Genomic DNA, 17,799 nt, shown 5'->3' with positions numbered 1-17,799 from the left:
AATAGCAGGCTGTTATCCCTTATGTGGGCCAATCACTAAATGGGGGTGAGACACACTTTGCCAGTGGGTTTCACACCTATTTGCTGATACACAGCAATGTAGAGACTCACAACTTCTGAGCTCAATTCTAGGTTCTGCAGGGGAGTGTATCTAGCGGTTATGAACCCTTACGCCCCTGTGCCCCTAGCTTGTCTCTGTCCCCCTCTGCTCCTACTCACTCTCTGGCTCCTGAAATGCCCTCACATCCTATTCTCTCCTTTTCCTGTGCCCATACCCCTGTTCCTCACCTCTCTGGATTCAAATCAGGCTCCCTCCTCCATCTCCACACTGCCCAGGCACCAGCAAAGGAGACATTAATAACACAGGGGAGGACCGTTCCCGTGGCCCCTGGCAGTCAGAAGGAACAACTGCAGTGTAAGTCCAGCTCAGCCCTTTCAGTTGAGGGGATGGCACACGCGCAGTCGGGTCAGCAGGTAGGAGCTGTGCAGGTTTGAGCATGCTGAGTGCACATGGAATCTTCGGAGAATTTAGCTGCCAAACTCCGACGAGTCTCTGCTGAGCATGTGCAAATGGATTTTCCCCCCCCCAAAAGGCTTGTAAGTCAGCAAAATACAGGTGAATTTTCATAGTGACACACACCCCTGAGATCAGAACAAATTCCAAGCCTTTGCTCTATTGTTTACATGGCAGATCTTAATGGCTCAGTTCTGACACACTCCTATGGCATCATTATATCCTGAACAGACAACATGAGTATTTATTGTCTTCCTTTACAGACATCAATTCCCTGGGAAATATTTACTCCACAGAACTATTTGTAATCTTTATTCCCCTTATGTTAAGAGACCACCATGAAATGAGTCCATGGCTCTTCTCTCATAATTATCTACCTTGAGTTATACACAGTGCCTACCTCGTGTCCTGGCTTATCACCAATAGAAATACACTGATTTTTACAGCGGAGGTCTTGTGAAGTTGCAGTCCATTAGACAGAAAAATTCTAATGCCGCGAAGCTTTTTCTAACACCATGTGCTGCCTGATTGAGCATTTTAACTTATATGTTAAAGTCCTCCCAGTATTCTAACAAGACATATGGAACTTTTTACTTTTATTCCTTCTTCAAGTTTGCCTTTTGAACACATCCCTTTGCCTTCAGCAGCTTGAATTTCTGTGAAAAAATTACCTCACAAGCCCCATGTTAATGGCTGACCATAATCTGAGCTTTTCTTCCTCTTTCACTATCTGTGCTGAGAGATGGCAAGGTCACAAACTTAATCATGATAATGTCTGAGTAAAGAGTGTGACAGAGATTGGGGAATCCTCTTTGCAACTGCTTGGCATGCAAACAGGAGTGATGTCAGGAGGGGCCAATGCTCAAGGCCCCTTCAAACAGGTTCTTCTATGAGGAGAGGTCAGAGCCACTGTTTTTAGTGTAAAAAATAATGAAAACAGGAGCTAAGACAAAAAATAAATGAATAAAGCAGAAGTGGCTCTTCATGGACCACAAATCCATAAGCTGAAAAAGTGCATGAATCTGAAAAAGTTTTGCTCGTCACCTTTAAATGGTGAGTTTGACTTTTACCACTTAAAATAAAGTGAAAAAGAAATTTAAAGTGAATCAATCTTTCTAAGACAACCTTTTAATTAGAACAAACATCATACAGCAGAAGCAAACAGATTATACCAATAACCTGCTCACGTACCATAAACACCTTGGTTTGTTTTAATCCTGATTTTGTTTGGATTAAAAAGTGCCTCTTGAAGGCAGAGTTTGCTGAGGTGTTAGGAATTTTTAAAAAGGGTCTGCAAACAAGCACAATATTAGAAGGAGAAGCCTAGGGAAATAAACCTTACCCTTATTCTTCCTGGCCAGAGCATCGGCCTGCTCCCAAATATCATAGGCATAGAGGATATAGGAAGTGATGTTGACATAGGAAAAGGTTATGCTTGGGATATTATGTAAGGTGTTGATTGAAGAACCAAGGCCTCCACTGACACAGGTGCTCGCATTTGATCCTGGCTGGGAACTCACAGAGCTGGCGGGAGAGGGCATCGGGGAAAGAGGAGAAGGCGTGCCTGTGCTTCTGAGGAAGAAGACGACATCATGAAGCCTTAAGGTAACAGGTTAATGACTTGCCACAAAACACCCAGACTTCTCTTTTTCTGAGCCCCCCACCATCAGACAGAGTTCTGGTATCATATACGCATGCTCAGCAAGAGCACTGTGAAGTACCAGGCTGAGGACTAAGGTGTGGCAAGGCACCACCAAAGGCAGGCAAGATAAATAGCACCAACTGCATTACTGTACTTAAAAAGTGAGGCCAAGGTTTTCAAAAGTGACTTGGGATTTTGGGTGCTCAATTTAAGACACTTTCAAGGCACCTGATTTTCAGAACGTGCTGAGCATCCACTCCGAGTCCCAAGTCGGGCACTCAATCTGTACTCACTTCTGAAAATCTTGGCCTAGTTATTTAAGTGTTTTGGCTAATGAATCCAATTCCATGAAGCCATGGTCTCCGCATTAAAGAGTTTAGGCTTTTTTATGGCTATTCAAAATTTGTGTCTCAATCCAAATCACTTTGCAGATCTGCATTTGTGTTTACAGAAGCTTGAGACAGAACAGATTTATTTGGTCAGCTAGTCCATCCTCCAGAGACTGTACAAGGTATACTCTCCACTGCTTCGCCTAGTCCCGTTTTAAATTATCCAAATGATGGAGCTTCCATCACTTTCCTTGGGAGACTTTCAGTTTAATTAACCTCACTGTGCTAGGCCATGGTAGGAGTGATGGTGCTTTCAGAACCAATATTCCAACACATAAGCATTCTTTCAAAATATTTTCAGAGAGGTATGCATGGAATTGCATGCCTAGCTTGCACTCAAGACACTCAACTTCCACAACGGACTATGCCCAAATGCCTGATTCGTTTACAAGCTGCCAACAGGATGCACACTTGGCCATGTGCGGGCACATATCCCTTATTTACACATGCAATTGCTTTAATGGCATGCCAGCCTGTTGAAAATCAGATCGAGCATCAATTTGTAGAACACAGCTTTTATGTTTCTTTTGCTGCCACATCCAAAGTAACTCTGATGCAGACACACAAAGGTAGCAAAAAGCATCAATAATCAGCAAGAAATTTAAAAAAAAGTTTCTGTCAGGGGAATCAACTCACAAGGAAGTGTCAAAACACCAGCTAAAAGCTAATCTAAAATTCTACATGTACTACTGGGAGCAGTACAGCATCTGTATGCGGGGACAGGAGAGATGACAGGAGAAGTGGATACATTTACAAGTCCTAAGAGGAGGAAAATCCAACATCTGTCCTATACATTTATTAACCCAGGACAAGGATTAGAACAATGGGACCTCTACAAACAACAGTTTCTAATACATTATCTGTTTCCCTAATTCTTTGATAGGACAATAATGTGTATGACACAGAGTGGGTTTATATTGTCTGTAAAATAAAACAAACAAACAAACAAACCTCTCTCTGTAAGTTGAGGTGAGGGAAAGAAATAAGAAGCAGATAAATATTTTAAGAATGTTATGCCAGCCCATAAAACAGGAAGCGATTCAATGCACTCAACCCCCTTGCAAAAAAGTCTGCAATTCAAATGTGTAGGCAAACTGCTTCTGTTAACACATTACGAGAAAGATTTTAATATGTATTTTAAATAATACCTTGCAACACATGGAGAAGGTGCTTGCGTGACTCTGGAAGAATTCTGTAGCAAAAAGGAAAGTCTAGTTAGATTTGGGTTTCACACTGACCTATATTGAACACTTGCAGCTTCTTCCATCTTTCTAATTTGAAACCTATTCAATAATGCAATCAAACCCTACCTTGAAGTGTTCGTTGAGGGTTCGGGAATACTTTACTGCAGTGTCTTTTTTGTAACGAAACATTGCCATGTGCAGAATGGACTGGCAGCGCATGCTGTGAACAAAAACCAGGAATCAGTGTCAGAACATTCAACGCCACACCAGCAGCAATTCTTCTCGCCGAGCCTGAGGACATATACATCCATTTTACTGCAAATTAAAGAAAGTTTGTGCTTCCTTCCCCATATGTCCCAGATATGATCTTCTCTCAGTGGCTGTCAGAGAAAAATAGGAACAGTCAGGGAAGTAGATGCGCAACTCCTAACAGGTGTTATGGGCCTAATATACCCTGTGTCCAGAGCGGACTTCGGTATGTTCAACCACGGCTTCAATTACACAGCTCAGAAACCTCGTCAGTCAAATCACATTCCACCCTCATCTTAAGCCTCTACAGACTCTTAAATTATCAGCATACCAAGTGAGATTTAGAACCTTAACCTGACACACATGGTTCCCTACTGATATGCCAGTTCATTTTAAAAGGAGATATTTTTAAGAATTCATTCTATTAAAATTTTTCTGCATAAACCTAACAATATCAGTTTAGCCCAACCCTCCACCCTTCAGAAAGAAAGGTCTTTCAATCTACCAGGTTTGAGAAGAAAATATAAAATGTCGTCACTGGAGGGGTGAGGGAGATAGCCACATACCACAAAACAGCAAAGATTTTTTCATGTGCAGATGCCGAGGTATCGGAAAAGGATTTTAATGTCATTATAAATCTGTAAGAAAACAAACACAAAAAAATTAATGACGTTCATCAACAGGGCTGGATTTCTCAATGACATAAATACAGCACACCATTTATGGAAAGCTAGCACGGTCCACTGGCTCAGATAGTGGATCAGGAGACCTGAGTTCTATTTCCAGCTTTGCCTATAACTCACTGTGCGATCCTGAACAAGCCACTTTACTATCTCTCTGTAACTTAGTTTCCCTACATGTAAAACAGGAATGCTAATACTTATTCACTCATGTAAAGCACTAATTAAGGGACTGACACTGTAGTTGCACCATAGTTAGAAATCCCCTTAATTTTAGCAAGTGTTCTACACATGGAATAGCTTCAGGATTGGGCTATAGCACAGTTGTCCACCTTACTGAGCTTGGTTCCAAGTGGGCATCCTGAGGCTGATATACAGGAAAGCCAAAATGGGAACGGTAAATGCACAAGGGCAGTTTGGGGAGCAGGACAGAAGGATATAGTTTGTAGAAATTTTTCCATCTGAACATTTTAAACAAAAAAATGGCTTTTTAATCAAAATATTTTAATGGGAACTTTTCATATGGTCAAAAATTTCCATATTTTTAAGGAAAAAACACAAAGCTTTTCAGCAATATATTTTGGGTTTGGGTTTTTTTGTTTTTTTGGGGTGGGGGGTCAAAAACCACAAATATTTAAACAAGAAAATTCAAAAAAAAAATTGAATAAAAAAGTTCCCATGAAAAATTGGTCTTTTTCAACCAGCTATAGTGAAGGAAGTTAGATCATGTCTGGGAAACATTCACCAAACACTGACTGCGTACGGATTACATGATAGCCAATAGATTTCTGTCTGATTCATGCTTCCTTCAATTTGGGAGGTAATTTACATCCTTCATAAGCGGAGTTTACTGTAACTGCAAAATCCCCTCTTGCAAAACAACAGCAAACTAAAAAGGGAACTTGGCTAAAAGAGCCTCCTATAAATGGGCAGGAAAGCGTAGGCCCAAGAACCGATCCCTGCAGGACCCCACTAGAAACATACCCATTTGATGAGGAATCCCCACTGACAATTATATTTTGAGACATATCAGTTATCCAGCCTTTTAAATCCATTTAATGTGAGTCACGTTAATTTTATCTCTCTAGTTTCTTAATCAAAATGTCATGTAGCACCTAGTCAACTTACATTACATCAACACTATTATCTTTATCAACCAAACCTGTAATCTCATCAAAAAAAGATATCAAGTTAGTTTGACAATCTATTTCCGTAAATCTATGTTGATTAGCATTAATTATATTCCCTCCTTTAATTCTTTATTAATTGAGTCCAGTATCAACTGCTCCACTATCTTGCCCAGGATCAGAGAGATCAAAACTGAAATATGAGTGAAATTCAGAGGTATACTTAGATGGTAAGCTCTCTGGACAGTCTTTTAATTCAGTGTTCATGCAGTGCCTAGCATAACGGGGTCCTCGATCGTGACAGGGGCCCCTGCTACTAATGTAATACAAATAATAAATGGGAAAACCTTTTTTTAAAATCCATGCTGTGTCACTGAAATGGCATTACACTTACTTAAGGAGATCTATGGTGTCTGTGAATATGGTGTATGCTGATTTTGGTGTTAGTGCATCAGATTCCATAGCAATTCCATACTCGATGAAGGAAAGGGCAGCCTCCAAGTACTGAAATGCCTTTGCAACCTTGTCTGTCTGTTGGAAAGAAGGTGCTCATGGTTAGCCAACAAGAAAAATTATGGTTCTTCATTCATTCTTTGCCATATCTGGTGACTTCTCTTTGCTTAGGTATGCACAGTTGGGCGGGAGGGGGGAGGGAGAGAGAGAGAGGGGAGTCTGGCCTCAGAACATTACCCAAAGAGTTCCAACTCTGACCCCAGAAAAAGTGTCTGTGACATCTAAGAGGTGAGCTGCACCTGTGTTCTCTCCTACAAGTCTCCCCCGTGGGCTCTCTTTCCAACGACAGCCTCAATCTGCATTCTTCAGAGTGGAACTGTGCAGTTCACACCACTTAAGACTGGATCACCAGCTACAACAGCCCCCAGTCACACCATCCTGCCAGGGTTACAGGAAAAGCAGTGTCTTATACTCCCTTATATCACCTCTGGTGACTGATGGCACCACTACCTTCACCTCTCCCCGAGGTTTCACCCTAACACTCTTGGACTGGATCTCTGGGTGGCAGCCCCCCAATTTCCAACTCTCTTAATATGACAGGCCCAACTGCAATTGGTACCCGCAAGACACTCTTCTCTATATGCCCGTGACCAGCATCTGTTTAAAGTGACTCAAAACAGCTCCTTCCAAACAGGCGAATTGTCCATGTGCCCAAAGGTACAACAGCATGTAGGGAGAATGGGTTAAACCCACAAAAGGGCCCACATGTCTGGGACTTGCCTGTAACTCACCACCCCTCTCAAAGCTCAGGTGAGCCAGCTGTCTCAGGCACATCCTGCAGAGCCTCTGCCTTAGTTCCACAGCCATGGTGCACGTATTGCCTATGTCAGTCTCTCCCCCTAAGAAGCTGTGGCCTGCTCCCCTACTCTTCCTCTCAAGCCCAGAGCCTTTAAAACCCCTGGCCTAGTCTACACTGCCAAGTTGTCGACAAAACTTTTGTCTTTCACGGGTACTTAAACCACCCCCCCAAGACAAAAGTTTTGCTGCTTGCGGGGCTGGAAGTATTTTGTCAACAAAAGTGCCGACAAAGAGCGTTTACACACGCTGACATTTAGCTGCCTGGTGTAGACAAGCCCTTAGTGTTCTTTTGACATTAGTCTCTGGCCTTGGAAAAATGGGTATGTCACCCTAGACAGGGAGGTATTTTCCAGTGTTTGGTTCACCCATTGTTGTTTTAAGGACTCTTGGTATTCTCCTTTGAGGTACCTTATCTCTGTCATTGTTTTGTTTCCTGCTTGTTGTCTCCCACCCTGCAGCCTCCTTTGATTTAACTTTGTGCAGTCAGCCAGAACAATATCCAGCAGCTAAACTGAAACACATATAATAGTCATACAAAATAATACAGCTATCACACTTCTTCTCCAGTGTCTTTTTAGCAAGACCACCCTGGGAAAAGAGAAGAACAATTCTAAATGAGGGAGAGCCCAGAAAATGTAACACCACTACACCACTAGAATTTGATATGCCTATTTAAAGAGAACATGTGTCAAACATATATTCATATTTTAAGCAATAAATAGGTACTTTGCTTGCTATCAACACTATTATATAATCTTTTGGAACATCATAACCTCATTTTATTCTCAAATTATGTATTTGGAAAAATACCCTACAAAATAGGTTTTTCATATGGTTTGAAATTTGTCCTGCTATTGGAAGAAAATGCTGCCTTTATCTTTACTTGCAAGCACTTACGTCATGGCATTTTACAGAAAAGTAGTTCCGTGGATTTTCTTAATCTGCAAAAACGTCTAATCAGAACCAAATGTTGAAATCCAAATACCCAATTTCACATGAATTAATGTACCTGTATTTGCACATGCCGTTGTCATACCTGTCCTCTGTTGTGAAGGCACTTTTTGCAGCTATGTACACTTGTGATCAGCTTGGTCTGAGATAACTAACATCCCTGAAATGTATTTTATCCTAAATTACTGACATGCACTCTCAACTTTAACTTCATTTTAACAGATTTTTTTCCCCAAGGAATTGCCTTGGTTTCTTTTTCAATTAAAAATATCATACATGCACTGTAAGCAAGAAACCCAAAGAAAACGCTATTTTATTAAGTATTTTCTGTGCTGTTATGGGCATAATCACTGGAGAAATAGGACTTATTTTTGCTACTCTGGAGCAGCACAAAGCAACTAGAGCATACTGGACGATTAAAATAGGTTTACAGCTGCTTTGCATCACGACCCCAGTTTCCTCCTATCTCCTGTCATCCTGTCACAGTTCCTATTCTAATGGGTCTCTTGGGGGCATCTCACTCAGGTCTCAGACATCACACCATCATCACTCTGAAGGCAGAATCATGAGATTCTCCCACTCTCAGACTGGGTCCTAGGTGCAGTTCCCTATGATCTACCTCAGCAGATCTAACTTCTGCCTAGACCCTGTGATTCTGCTCCCTTCAGAAGCAATGGTAGTGGTAACCAGGGACTAGGCAGCCTTCTCAATGCAAAGTATTATTTATTAGAACAAAAGTATTTCAGAAGGAAAAAAACACCTTATATAACAATAAACCAGTCTGTACACATACCGACTTTTCCCTAAGTCTTACCATCCCCTGGAACTGGGAAGGCCTGACTCCTTCAGAGAAACCCCTCTGCAGAATCTCTGTGTGTCAGCCTGTCTCCCTCAACAGCTTCTGACAATTGACCTCCTTTCTCCCGAGAAGGGCATTTCAACTGCTTAGACTTTTGATCTCCAGGCTCCCAGCTTTGGCAAAACAAGGCTTGCAACTTGTTGAAGACAGGGTACAGGATCCCTAAAGCTAACAGCATGCCCCATTCTCTCAAAGGTGTGCCTGGGTGTTCTTAACTGAGAAGCCATTGTGTTGTCTTCCAGCATAGATCCCACTGGATTTGAGCATTATAGGCACGTAATAAACATTTCACTACCCCAATATAAGTTATACAGTCTCTCTCAGTAACTAGGTTACGTATCAGTATTCTTAAATTTATTACATAGACCCGTGTCTGTCAGACCTCCAACTCCCTTCTCCTTCTTGCTTCGCTAGTGTTACCAACTCTTGCTGTTCCATTGTGAGATTCAAGATATTTGGAATGGTCTTGATACCCCAAGCTGTTGGAATCAAGAGATTTTGAGAATCTCAGCTTTTAGTTTTTAAAAGCAAATTTCTAGCCCTCATGATTACAGAGAAAAGCTTGAAAATGTGTAGCGAGCACACCCTAAATGCTCAGAAACTAGGAGGAAATAAAGAGAAACCAAAAATATGACATTTTACAAAATACGTTTAAGTCCATCATTGTTTCTAAGTGCTAGCCTCATGACTTTAGAGCACTTGATGTTGGCAATAACGTACCTTACACCAGAAGCAGTGCTTTCAACACACACACACAAAATGTGTGTCTGCGTCAAATATTTATTTCACCCTCTGTTACAGTGTGCAAGTATTTTCATGCATTTTACTGTACATCTTCAGCAGTGCATGGCACTTGCTAGAATATTCAGCAACTTTCCAGAATATGAAGGGAAACATGACATATAATATATAATTTTACTTGTTAAGAGACCATAGACCATACAACAGCAAATTTTAAGAGGACAGAGTAAAACTGAAAAGGGCAAGAGGATGTGTTATACTATGTCAGACCGCATGCGTAACCAACCAATACATGGATACTTAACCCAATATGTACTGTTTAGTATGTGTGTTTTCTTCTTAATCCACTACGTTTTACCAGTTCATTTCTTATTCCCCCATCCTCCCTCCACCCCACTATTTAATTTTTAGGCGCAAAAGTTTTGTGGCTCGAATAAAATAATAAAAAGGCATAATTAATATACACACAAATCGAAATTGGTTCTGCGAAATTAAGGGACTAAGTGTCTGATCTTGCACCATTGAATTAATTGGAATTTTTTCCATTATTGTCAACAGGAGAAAAAAAAAACAGGCCTTAAAAGCATTAGCTAGAGCCAGGGCAAAAACCATCTAGAGGATTTGGATTGTCAGTTTCCGTTTAATTTAAATGGTGCAAAATACTCTAGGGATCTTAAAAAATAATGCTGAGATTTTTTAAAGTAGGAAGAAATTAGAATGAGGATAGAACCTAGGTAATTTTCACTTGTGGTCCATGTAATGTTTTTTTATATAAAGGATTTCCAGAGATGAAAGAAACTAGCTAGATCCCTCCAGTCCATCTATTTTAGCAAAAGCGTCTAAAAGTTACAAAACAAATAAATCCCTGAATTTTGATTTTACAGATACATTACAGAGGACAAATGCTCCTGTTACTTGATTATACCATCACAATGAACAAAACGTATGTTTAGTATGCATGTTATTAAACAAACCACACCTCTGAGAAATCCAGATAATCACAGTTAGAGTTCATTTCAATCTTGTTTACGAGAAGTATAATTATATTTTCAAACAGTAGACTGTCTTAAAACTGATTGTTCAATCTGCTCTCTGACAGTTTTGGGAAGCAAACAGACCTGCTAACCTTGTACAGTGTGTATGGGGTGAACATGGTCATATCAACTTTGAGTACCGCAAAACAGAATTCATTTTCTACATCTGGTCAAAGGACCTAAATCTGGACATAGCTCTGCCTTTAGTGGATACAAGCCATGTTCACTAAAAAAAAATGTGACAAGATCTTCATTTAACTGGGAATAATACAAACAAATCTGGTCCATACTCCCGTGTGTACTAGATCTGAACGTGACAGCTGGATTTAACACAGGATTAATCGATTTTGAACCCGCTGACCCTGCAAGATAGGATTTCCTGGCATGTGTCCCAAGAGCAGTAGGTTGTACCTTGACCAATAGATACAGAAGGCTAGGTGGGAAGGAAAGAACAAACACTGATATAAGCTCCTTTTATTTTGTGATCCGGGACATGTGCAAAAAGCCAACCTTCATAAGTAAGCAGGTTTATTTAGAAAACCTTTTAACACTTCCAGCACACAAGGCCCAGACTTACCATTGTGTCAGCTTTGTGCTTCAGTCTTTTGGCCTCCTCTATGTGATACTCCATCGGATGTTGTCTGAATTAGGAGTGAGGGAGAGGAGAGAGAGAGACAAAACAAAAAGATAGAGTAAGTATCGATTTTAATGTCACATCACAAGGACGCTGTAACTGCTGTATGGGCCGCTACGCTGATTACTTAAAAAATTACAATCAGCACCAACTGAATACTGTCAGGCTGTTTGGCAATGCTCAGAAGTCAAGTACCTGCTTATTAAAGAGCTTACAGTCTAAATCTAATAGACAGGATGGCCCGTATTCCATCAAAAGAAAGCTACATTAGAAGAATGTTCAGGTTCCGCTCCTGGGTACTCTAAAGTCAGAAAATTCTATTTTATGTTGCAAGGGCAAGTTTAACTCTGCCTTCCTGCGCATATGCATTAATTTAATTGCATTATCCTGTCTTGCTTCTCAAATATAATACAGCATACATATTCTTCTACAGTCTTTGGTTTACATGTGCAGCACTTCGTAGTACCATTCACTATTCTAGGTATGCCAGACAAACAGGGTCCATTAAACTCCTTTGGATGCAAGATACACAGTGAATGAGGCCGGGGCTCTTACAGAACCCTGCCTTATTCAGTGCACATTTTATAAAGCATGCTTCTGGCCACATACACCTACATGCATTAGACTAATGTATTTGCTGTACAAAGTGTGTACAGCTCACTGTGTACTCATAAAACTAACAGAGAAATAAGAAGGGCTCTGCACAGACTACTCTCAGCCTGAACTAAAAAGCACACGAATCGCACTGCTCAAGGGTAAAGTGCAATTTTCAAAGTCTCATAATTCAGCCAAATAAAAACAATGTTCACTGATGCACACAAAGGCACTTCTCAAGAAGGGTGATTTCCTTGCCAAATGATGTGTGATTTCTACACTGGCTGCCCTCCACACTAGAGCCGTAAGAAAATGGGAGCAAAAAAATATTTTTTTAAATAAAAAACAGGGCAAGTCTCTGCTGGGTTACCACACATGAAAGAAGTACGTTTTAAGGAGAGATCTGAATGAAAAGAGAGAGATCATGTGGATACAAGGAAAGTAAGTCCTAAACAGAAGGGGAAATATAAGAAGTGACTGAGAGATGTGACTGGGAGAAGGGTACAACTCCAGGAGGCAGTGAGAACGGAGATCTAAGCAGGGGTATCACTATGCAGAGAGTCTTGAAATGGACAGGAAGAAGTTTATGTCTGGCACAAAGTTAAGGTACTCAAAGGACAATGAAGATGACACGATCAGTGTGAAGGAAAGGAGGATATAAAGAAAAACCTTACTTTTCAAACTTGATTTGAGGTCTCCTTGGCTTGGAGGTACCATTTGGCAAAGAAGGCACCGGGAAAGGGTTTTTGCCATCTCCTGAAGGTCCCTGGGAAGTCATCATGCAGAGAAGAACTGGTCAAGGAATTTGTAATCAAAAGCAGTTTTAAAAGCTTTGGGTTTCCAAATTAAAAAAGAAAATGATTATTTAGTCTCAGAATATATTCTCTTTTCTCTCTCTCTCTCTCTCTCTTTTTTGTAGAGGAGGAGGAAACTTGCCTTCTTATATTACTGCTTGTAATCTTCAACACAACGTGAATTTTTCCTGAGAGGAAGAAATTAAGAAACAGGTTTCTCTTGCTACTGAAACTAGAGCTGTATTTAGCGGGACAATGACATAGTGAGCTAAGAGAGCACTAAGACTGATAACAACCCTGTTTTCTCAGTGAAGTCTGGTACAAATAAAATCTACCCCATGTTATCCATTCAGACCCATTGCTAGTTTAACCTTGGGGTATGAGGCAACAGTAGCTGATTTTAAGTTACTTGCTGAAATTCCAGAAAAGCAGAGTTACAAAACAGACATTTGAAGCTGGCTAGAGCAACTGCCCACACACCCTCTAAAAACAAACAAATGAACAAAGCTCAGATTACATTTATCCATCCACATAAAAATGGCAACGTAACTGGGTTTTTTATAACCTGAAAACATCCAGTTCTAGCCACAAGGCTCACCAGCTCTACTGTAGAACAATTTTAGAAATAATACATAGTAGCACAAACCCAGGTCCTATTCAATAACAGGGGCCTGCTTTTTAAAGGGAGCTCAAGTAAAAAAAAAAAATTTTTTTTTTTAAACCGATTGATTTTGCATATGCAACTATTGTGCCTGCAAACGTGCCTGGTCAAAAACAAGGCCCTGACTGAAAATGTGGTCCTATCACCCAAGCACCATCTTTTACATTTGTTACTCCTCCTTATTATTTGCTTACTAGTAGGGTGAAGGCCGATGGGAAACTTTATGGAAAGCATCAAGTTAACTGCCTTTAACCGCACAGGTCACCGAGGGCCTGTTACAAAGTCCAGTGAAGCCAACAGAAAGACTCCGATTGACTTCACTGGGCTTTGGCTCAGGTCCCTGCTGCACAGCAGAAGTTGCTGGATAACTTAAGTCTCGACCAGCAGATGTCCTGCCTCAAAGCCATTTTTTTCTGGAACAGCAAAATCTTAGAAGGTAACATAAATAACTTAAAAACTTAGGCCAAAGTAGTGCATTTTGTAAATGAGCAAGTAAAATTAGCAAACGTACTGAAAAAGCAAAGACGCTACAGCACAATCTCTGCTTTATTTTGTTATCTGGGGTTTTAACATACAAATCATTGCAAACAACAAACAAGTAGGCTACTTTGTAATAAACAATGATGTCTTAAGAAGAAAAGGAGGACTTGTGGCACCTTAGAGACTAACCGATTTATTTGAGCATAAGCTTTCGTGAGTAATCAGAAACCTCACACCCTAGTCTCTGCTTTTCTACCAGGGGAGAGCATGCTGATTTTTGGTCAGCAAGATTTTGCTAGACAGACTCACAGGAACCAAGAAAAAACAAAACAAAACAAAACACTGTCTAAAAACCCATAGCGTCACTCATTCACATGCCTTGTCCTTTAAAAACATGAAGGAAAAGAGAATAATGTTGCGGAAGGAAATTGTAGAACACTCACTGCTAGAATGAAAAGCTCTGCCATTAACAACTTACACCTAGTTTGTTGCTTTTAGAATGTTCAGAATGCTTCCCCTCTGCTCTCCTGTGCTTGGAGGATGAAGAATCCTTGTGGTTGCTCTTGCTCTTGGCAGTGCGGTTATTTGTGGCAGGCAGCTGGCTGCAGGTGCTGCTCTCACCCTTGTGTCTCTTTTGTGCCATCTTGGCCGGCTTCTGGGCAGGCTGCGCAGTAGACATTGGTGGCAGAGGTGGTGGTAGCAGGAGCTCTTTCTTCAGTGTCTCGCATGGAAATTTGGATACTCTGGAGATGGAAAATGAACTTACCATTTAGGGCGTTCATGGTATATAATACAGTGCTTTAAAAAAATAGTGAATTACATGGTGTAATGATTCTGTTTATTCAGCTGATGACTCTGGAAATGTGAGATGACGAATTAAAAAAGAATCCATTAAAAGCAAGAGGAAACTTTAGGGACTTTCTGGAGATTTAGAAAACTTGTCCTCAACTGTCAACAACATGCAGGAAAATCATATTTGAAGCAGCAATAAAGACAAAATTTCAGGTTTGTTATCAGAGGAAAATGTTACAGCTAAATGACTTGGGATTTAAGAAGAGCAAACATAAGAACGTACAAATGGCCATACTGAGTCAGACCAAAGGTCCACCTAGCCCAGCATCCTGTCTTCCGACAGCGGCCAATGCCAGGTGCCCCAGAGGGAATGAACAGAACAGGTAATCATCAAGTGATTCATCCTATCGCCCATTCCCAGCTTCTGGCAAAGAGAGGCTAGCGTCACCATCTCTGCTCATCCTGGCTAATAACCATTGATGGACCTATCCTCCATGAATTTATCTTGTTCTTCAGAATTCTATCCTGTTATAGTCTTGGCCTTCACAACACCCTGCAACATAGCCACCTTCCCATTTCTTCCTTCTTCGTGGATTTATGAGAGACTAGAATCTCTGAGAAAGGACATTGGGAATGGTGCAAGCTACCACAGCACATTGTTTTTTCAAAGTGGCTTACCACAGCACTGGCCTTCTTCCTTATTTTGCAGAATGCATTCTCTGTCCCTAACATCAGATAGAGTTCCTCATTACCTCAGATCATATCCTTTCATTAAATTAAGCGGAAGTGAAGACTAGCCAGTTAAATTAGCTTGCACAGAACTGCTGAAATAGAGACCACTGTTCAAGGGACAGGGACTTACCAGTTTTGCTCTGTAGTTAGAGAATGAGGTTACTACTAGTGCTAGTTTGGAACTTTTGGACAAAACATTTTTCCATTGCAAAATGCTACTTTATCAAAGCAAATATTCCTCCAATGGTATCTGAGGTTCAGGATGGAATTTGAGAGAGAGAGAGGGGGGTTGACTCTGTACCCTGATGGTCAGAGCACTCACCTAGAATGTGACACCCTGGTTGAAGTTCCTGCCCTGAATCAGGCATTAGGTCTGATTATAGGCCATTCTGAGGTGTTGTGTTTTTGTTTTTCATGAGGTTTCATTTTCATCCCAATGTGAATGGACACAAATATCAGAGACTTTTTGGAAAACAGAATTCTTATCTTTGGGCCAGCCCTAGTGACAATCAGTTTGTAGCGTCTCTCATCATCGCAGGCCAGATTTAAAACCAGTGAACTTTGGAAGCTGTGTACCTCATCTGTAAACCTCACTTAACTGGCCACTACCTTTGCAGCTTCTTTGGGTTGCCAAAATGGTATAAGGCATCTGGAGTGGAACAGGGAATCTGGCCCCATGATCTTTAATGACTGGAGTCCAAAAGAAAACACCAAAATAAATGAAAAACCAACCCATTCGACTATCTCCTTCAGGAGACGAGACAAGTTGTGGCCTTGTACCATGCCCTAAAGCAGAAGTCCTCAAACTGTGGGTTGAGACCCCAAAGTGAGTCATGATCCCGTTTTAATGGGGTCACCAGGGCTGGTGTTAGACTTACTGGGGCCCAGGGCCGAAGCCTGAGCCCCATCGCCCAGGGCCCAATCCCAGGGTGGCAGGGCTCAGGTTGCAGGCCCCCAACCTGGGGCTGAAGCCCTTGGGCTTCAGTTTTGGGCCCCCCACCCTGGCTGGGATAGCAGGGCTCAGGTGGGCTCAAGTTTTTGATCCCCCCTCCTGGGGTTGTGTAGTAATTTTTGTTGTCAGCAGAGGGTCGTGGTGCAATAAAGCTTGAGAATCTCTGCCCTAAAGAAACTCCAGCTCTTGTTGGGCCCAAGGCAGAAGCACATTCCAGAACCGAAGGCCTTCCACTAATAATGCCCTGCTGCGAACACCCAGACATTTAAACGTAGGGACTGTCAGCGCAAAGACCTCACCCAATATCAATTGCCTTAGTGTTTTCCCTGCAGAGAAGCTGTCTGCTCAGATAGCTAGACCCAAGCCATGAAGACATTTATAGACTGAAGTCAATTACTTTTGGTTCAATTCAAAGTAATAGGACACCAGTTCAGCTGGTGCAGATCTGGTTTTATAGGCCCCCTCCAGCTGATGCAGCCAAGCAGATGGGTAGCTGCAAGCTGTATTAGTTGTAGCCTACAAGTCATCTACACTCATGCAAAGTGCATTGCAACCATTGCATTGAGGCGTTACAAAGGCATGGATAACTTTGGCAAATCTAAGAGAAACGTTGCAGCTATACTGCCAGATGCTGAGGAAAGACGACATTTTTGGATACTAATGCCAGCTGGAACTCTCAAGGTACAAGACACACCCCAGAATTGTGAATGTTTTGGATAAAAGATGGACCAACTGCCCTAATAATGGAAGTAGGAACAAATTCCAAACCAAAAAGCACATCTGTTCTCTGGATAAGGTTTTTGCTAGTCTACTCTCATCCAAGTCCCGATCTTGGCAATGCACTGAGAAAAGGAGGGACACTGCACTATCTGGGTGTGATTAAAGCCAGAAAGTTGCATGTCATCTGCGTACAGAAGACAGCACAGGCCACATCTTCCCATTCTCTCCTCCGCAGCCTCACATATGCAAAGGGTGACAGAACAGAGCCCTTCAGAACCCACAAGCCACTTAGAACACATGTTCAGTCATCCAACACCAACTGTGACCTCTCGGACGGGAAAGAGTAGGACTACTCAAAATAGACACGGTCTACCCAGCTAGGTTCTGTAGGCAAGTTGCCAAAACCACATGGTTAGCCGTATCAAAGATGGCTGACAGACCTAATTGTATCAGCAGTAACACCCGATTTTTGTCCATCATTAGGTGATCACCACTAACAAGATAACTGTGGCCTCCATATCAGAACCAAGCCAAAAACCAGAGACATCAAGGAAATCCGAGGCTGCTAGATGACCAAGTTCTTTATCACAACCTTCACAATATTCTTCTAAGCAAGAAAAGTTAGACAAGGTAGCACAATTAGGTGAGCCACTTACGCCCTGATCCAAAAAAGCACTGAAGCACAAACTTAACTTTAAACATGTTCATAGTTCCATAGAAATCATGTGCTTAAAGTTAAGCGTGTGCTTAAGTGCTTTGC

The 17,799-nt window shown here is 41.4% G+C and overlaps 1 protein-coding gene across 6 annotated transcripts in view; it reads right to left on the bottom strand.

Moving 5' to 3' along the window:
* The window catches only part of AFF1 (ALF transcription elongation factor 1), a 166,229-nt gene that overhangs the window by 8,972 nt on the left and 139,458 nt on the right, over positions 1-17,799 (bottom strand). For 5 of the 6 annotated variants that reach the window (XM_077814998.1, XM_077814999.1, XM_077815000.1 and 2 more), the window contains 8 exons: positions 14,322-14,586; positions 12,583-12,674; positions 11,258-11,321; positions 6,179-6,315; positions 4,544-4,615; positions 3,855-3,948; positions 3,693-3,736; positions 1,856-2,085 (listed from right to left, as the gene is read on the bottom strand). In XM_077814998.1, coding sequence (XP_077671124.1) covers positions 1,856-2,085; positions 3,693-3,736; positions 3,855-3,948; positions 4,544-4,615; positions 6,179-6,315; positions 11,258-11,321; positions 12,583-12,674; positions 14,322-14,586 — 998 coding nt within the window. The remainder of the gene's footprint in view (positions 1-1,855; positions 2,086-3,692; positions 3,737-3,854; positions 3,949-4,543; positions 4,616-6,178; positions 6,316-11,257; positions 11,322-12,582; positions 12,675-14,321; positions 14,587-17,799) is intronic. The other variant, XM_077814997.1, reaches the window with a different exon arrangement.

The sequence above is a fragment of the Eretmochelys imbricata genome, chromosome 4 (assembly GCF_965152235.1).
Source record: "Eretmochelys imbricata isolate rEreImb1 chromosome 4, rEreImb1.hap1, whole genome shotgun sequence".
Taxonomy (NCBI): Eukaryota; Metazoa; Chordata; order Testudines; family Cheloniidae; genus Eretmochelys; species Eretmochelys imbricata.
This window is presented reverse-complemented; position numbering and strand designations above follow the sequence as displayed.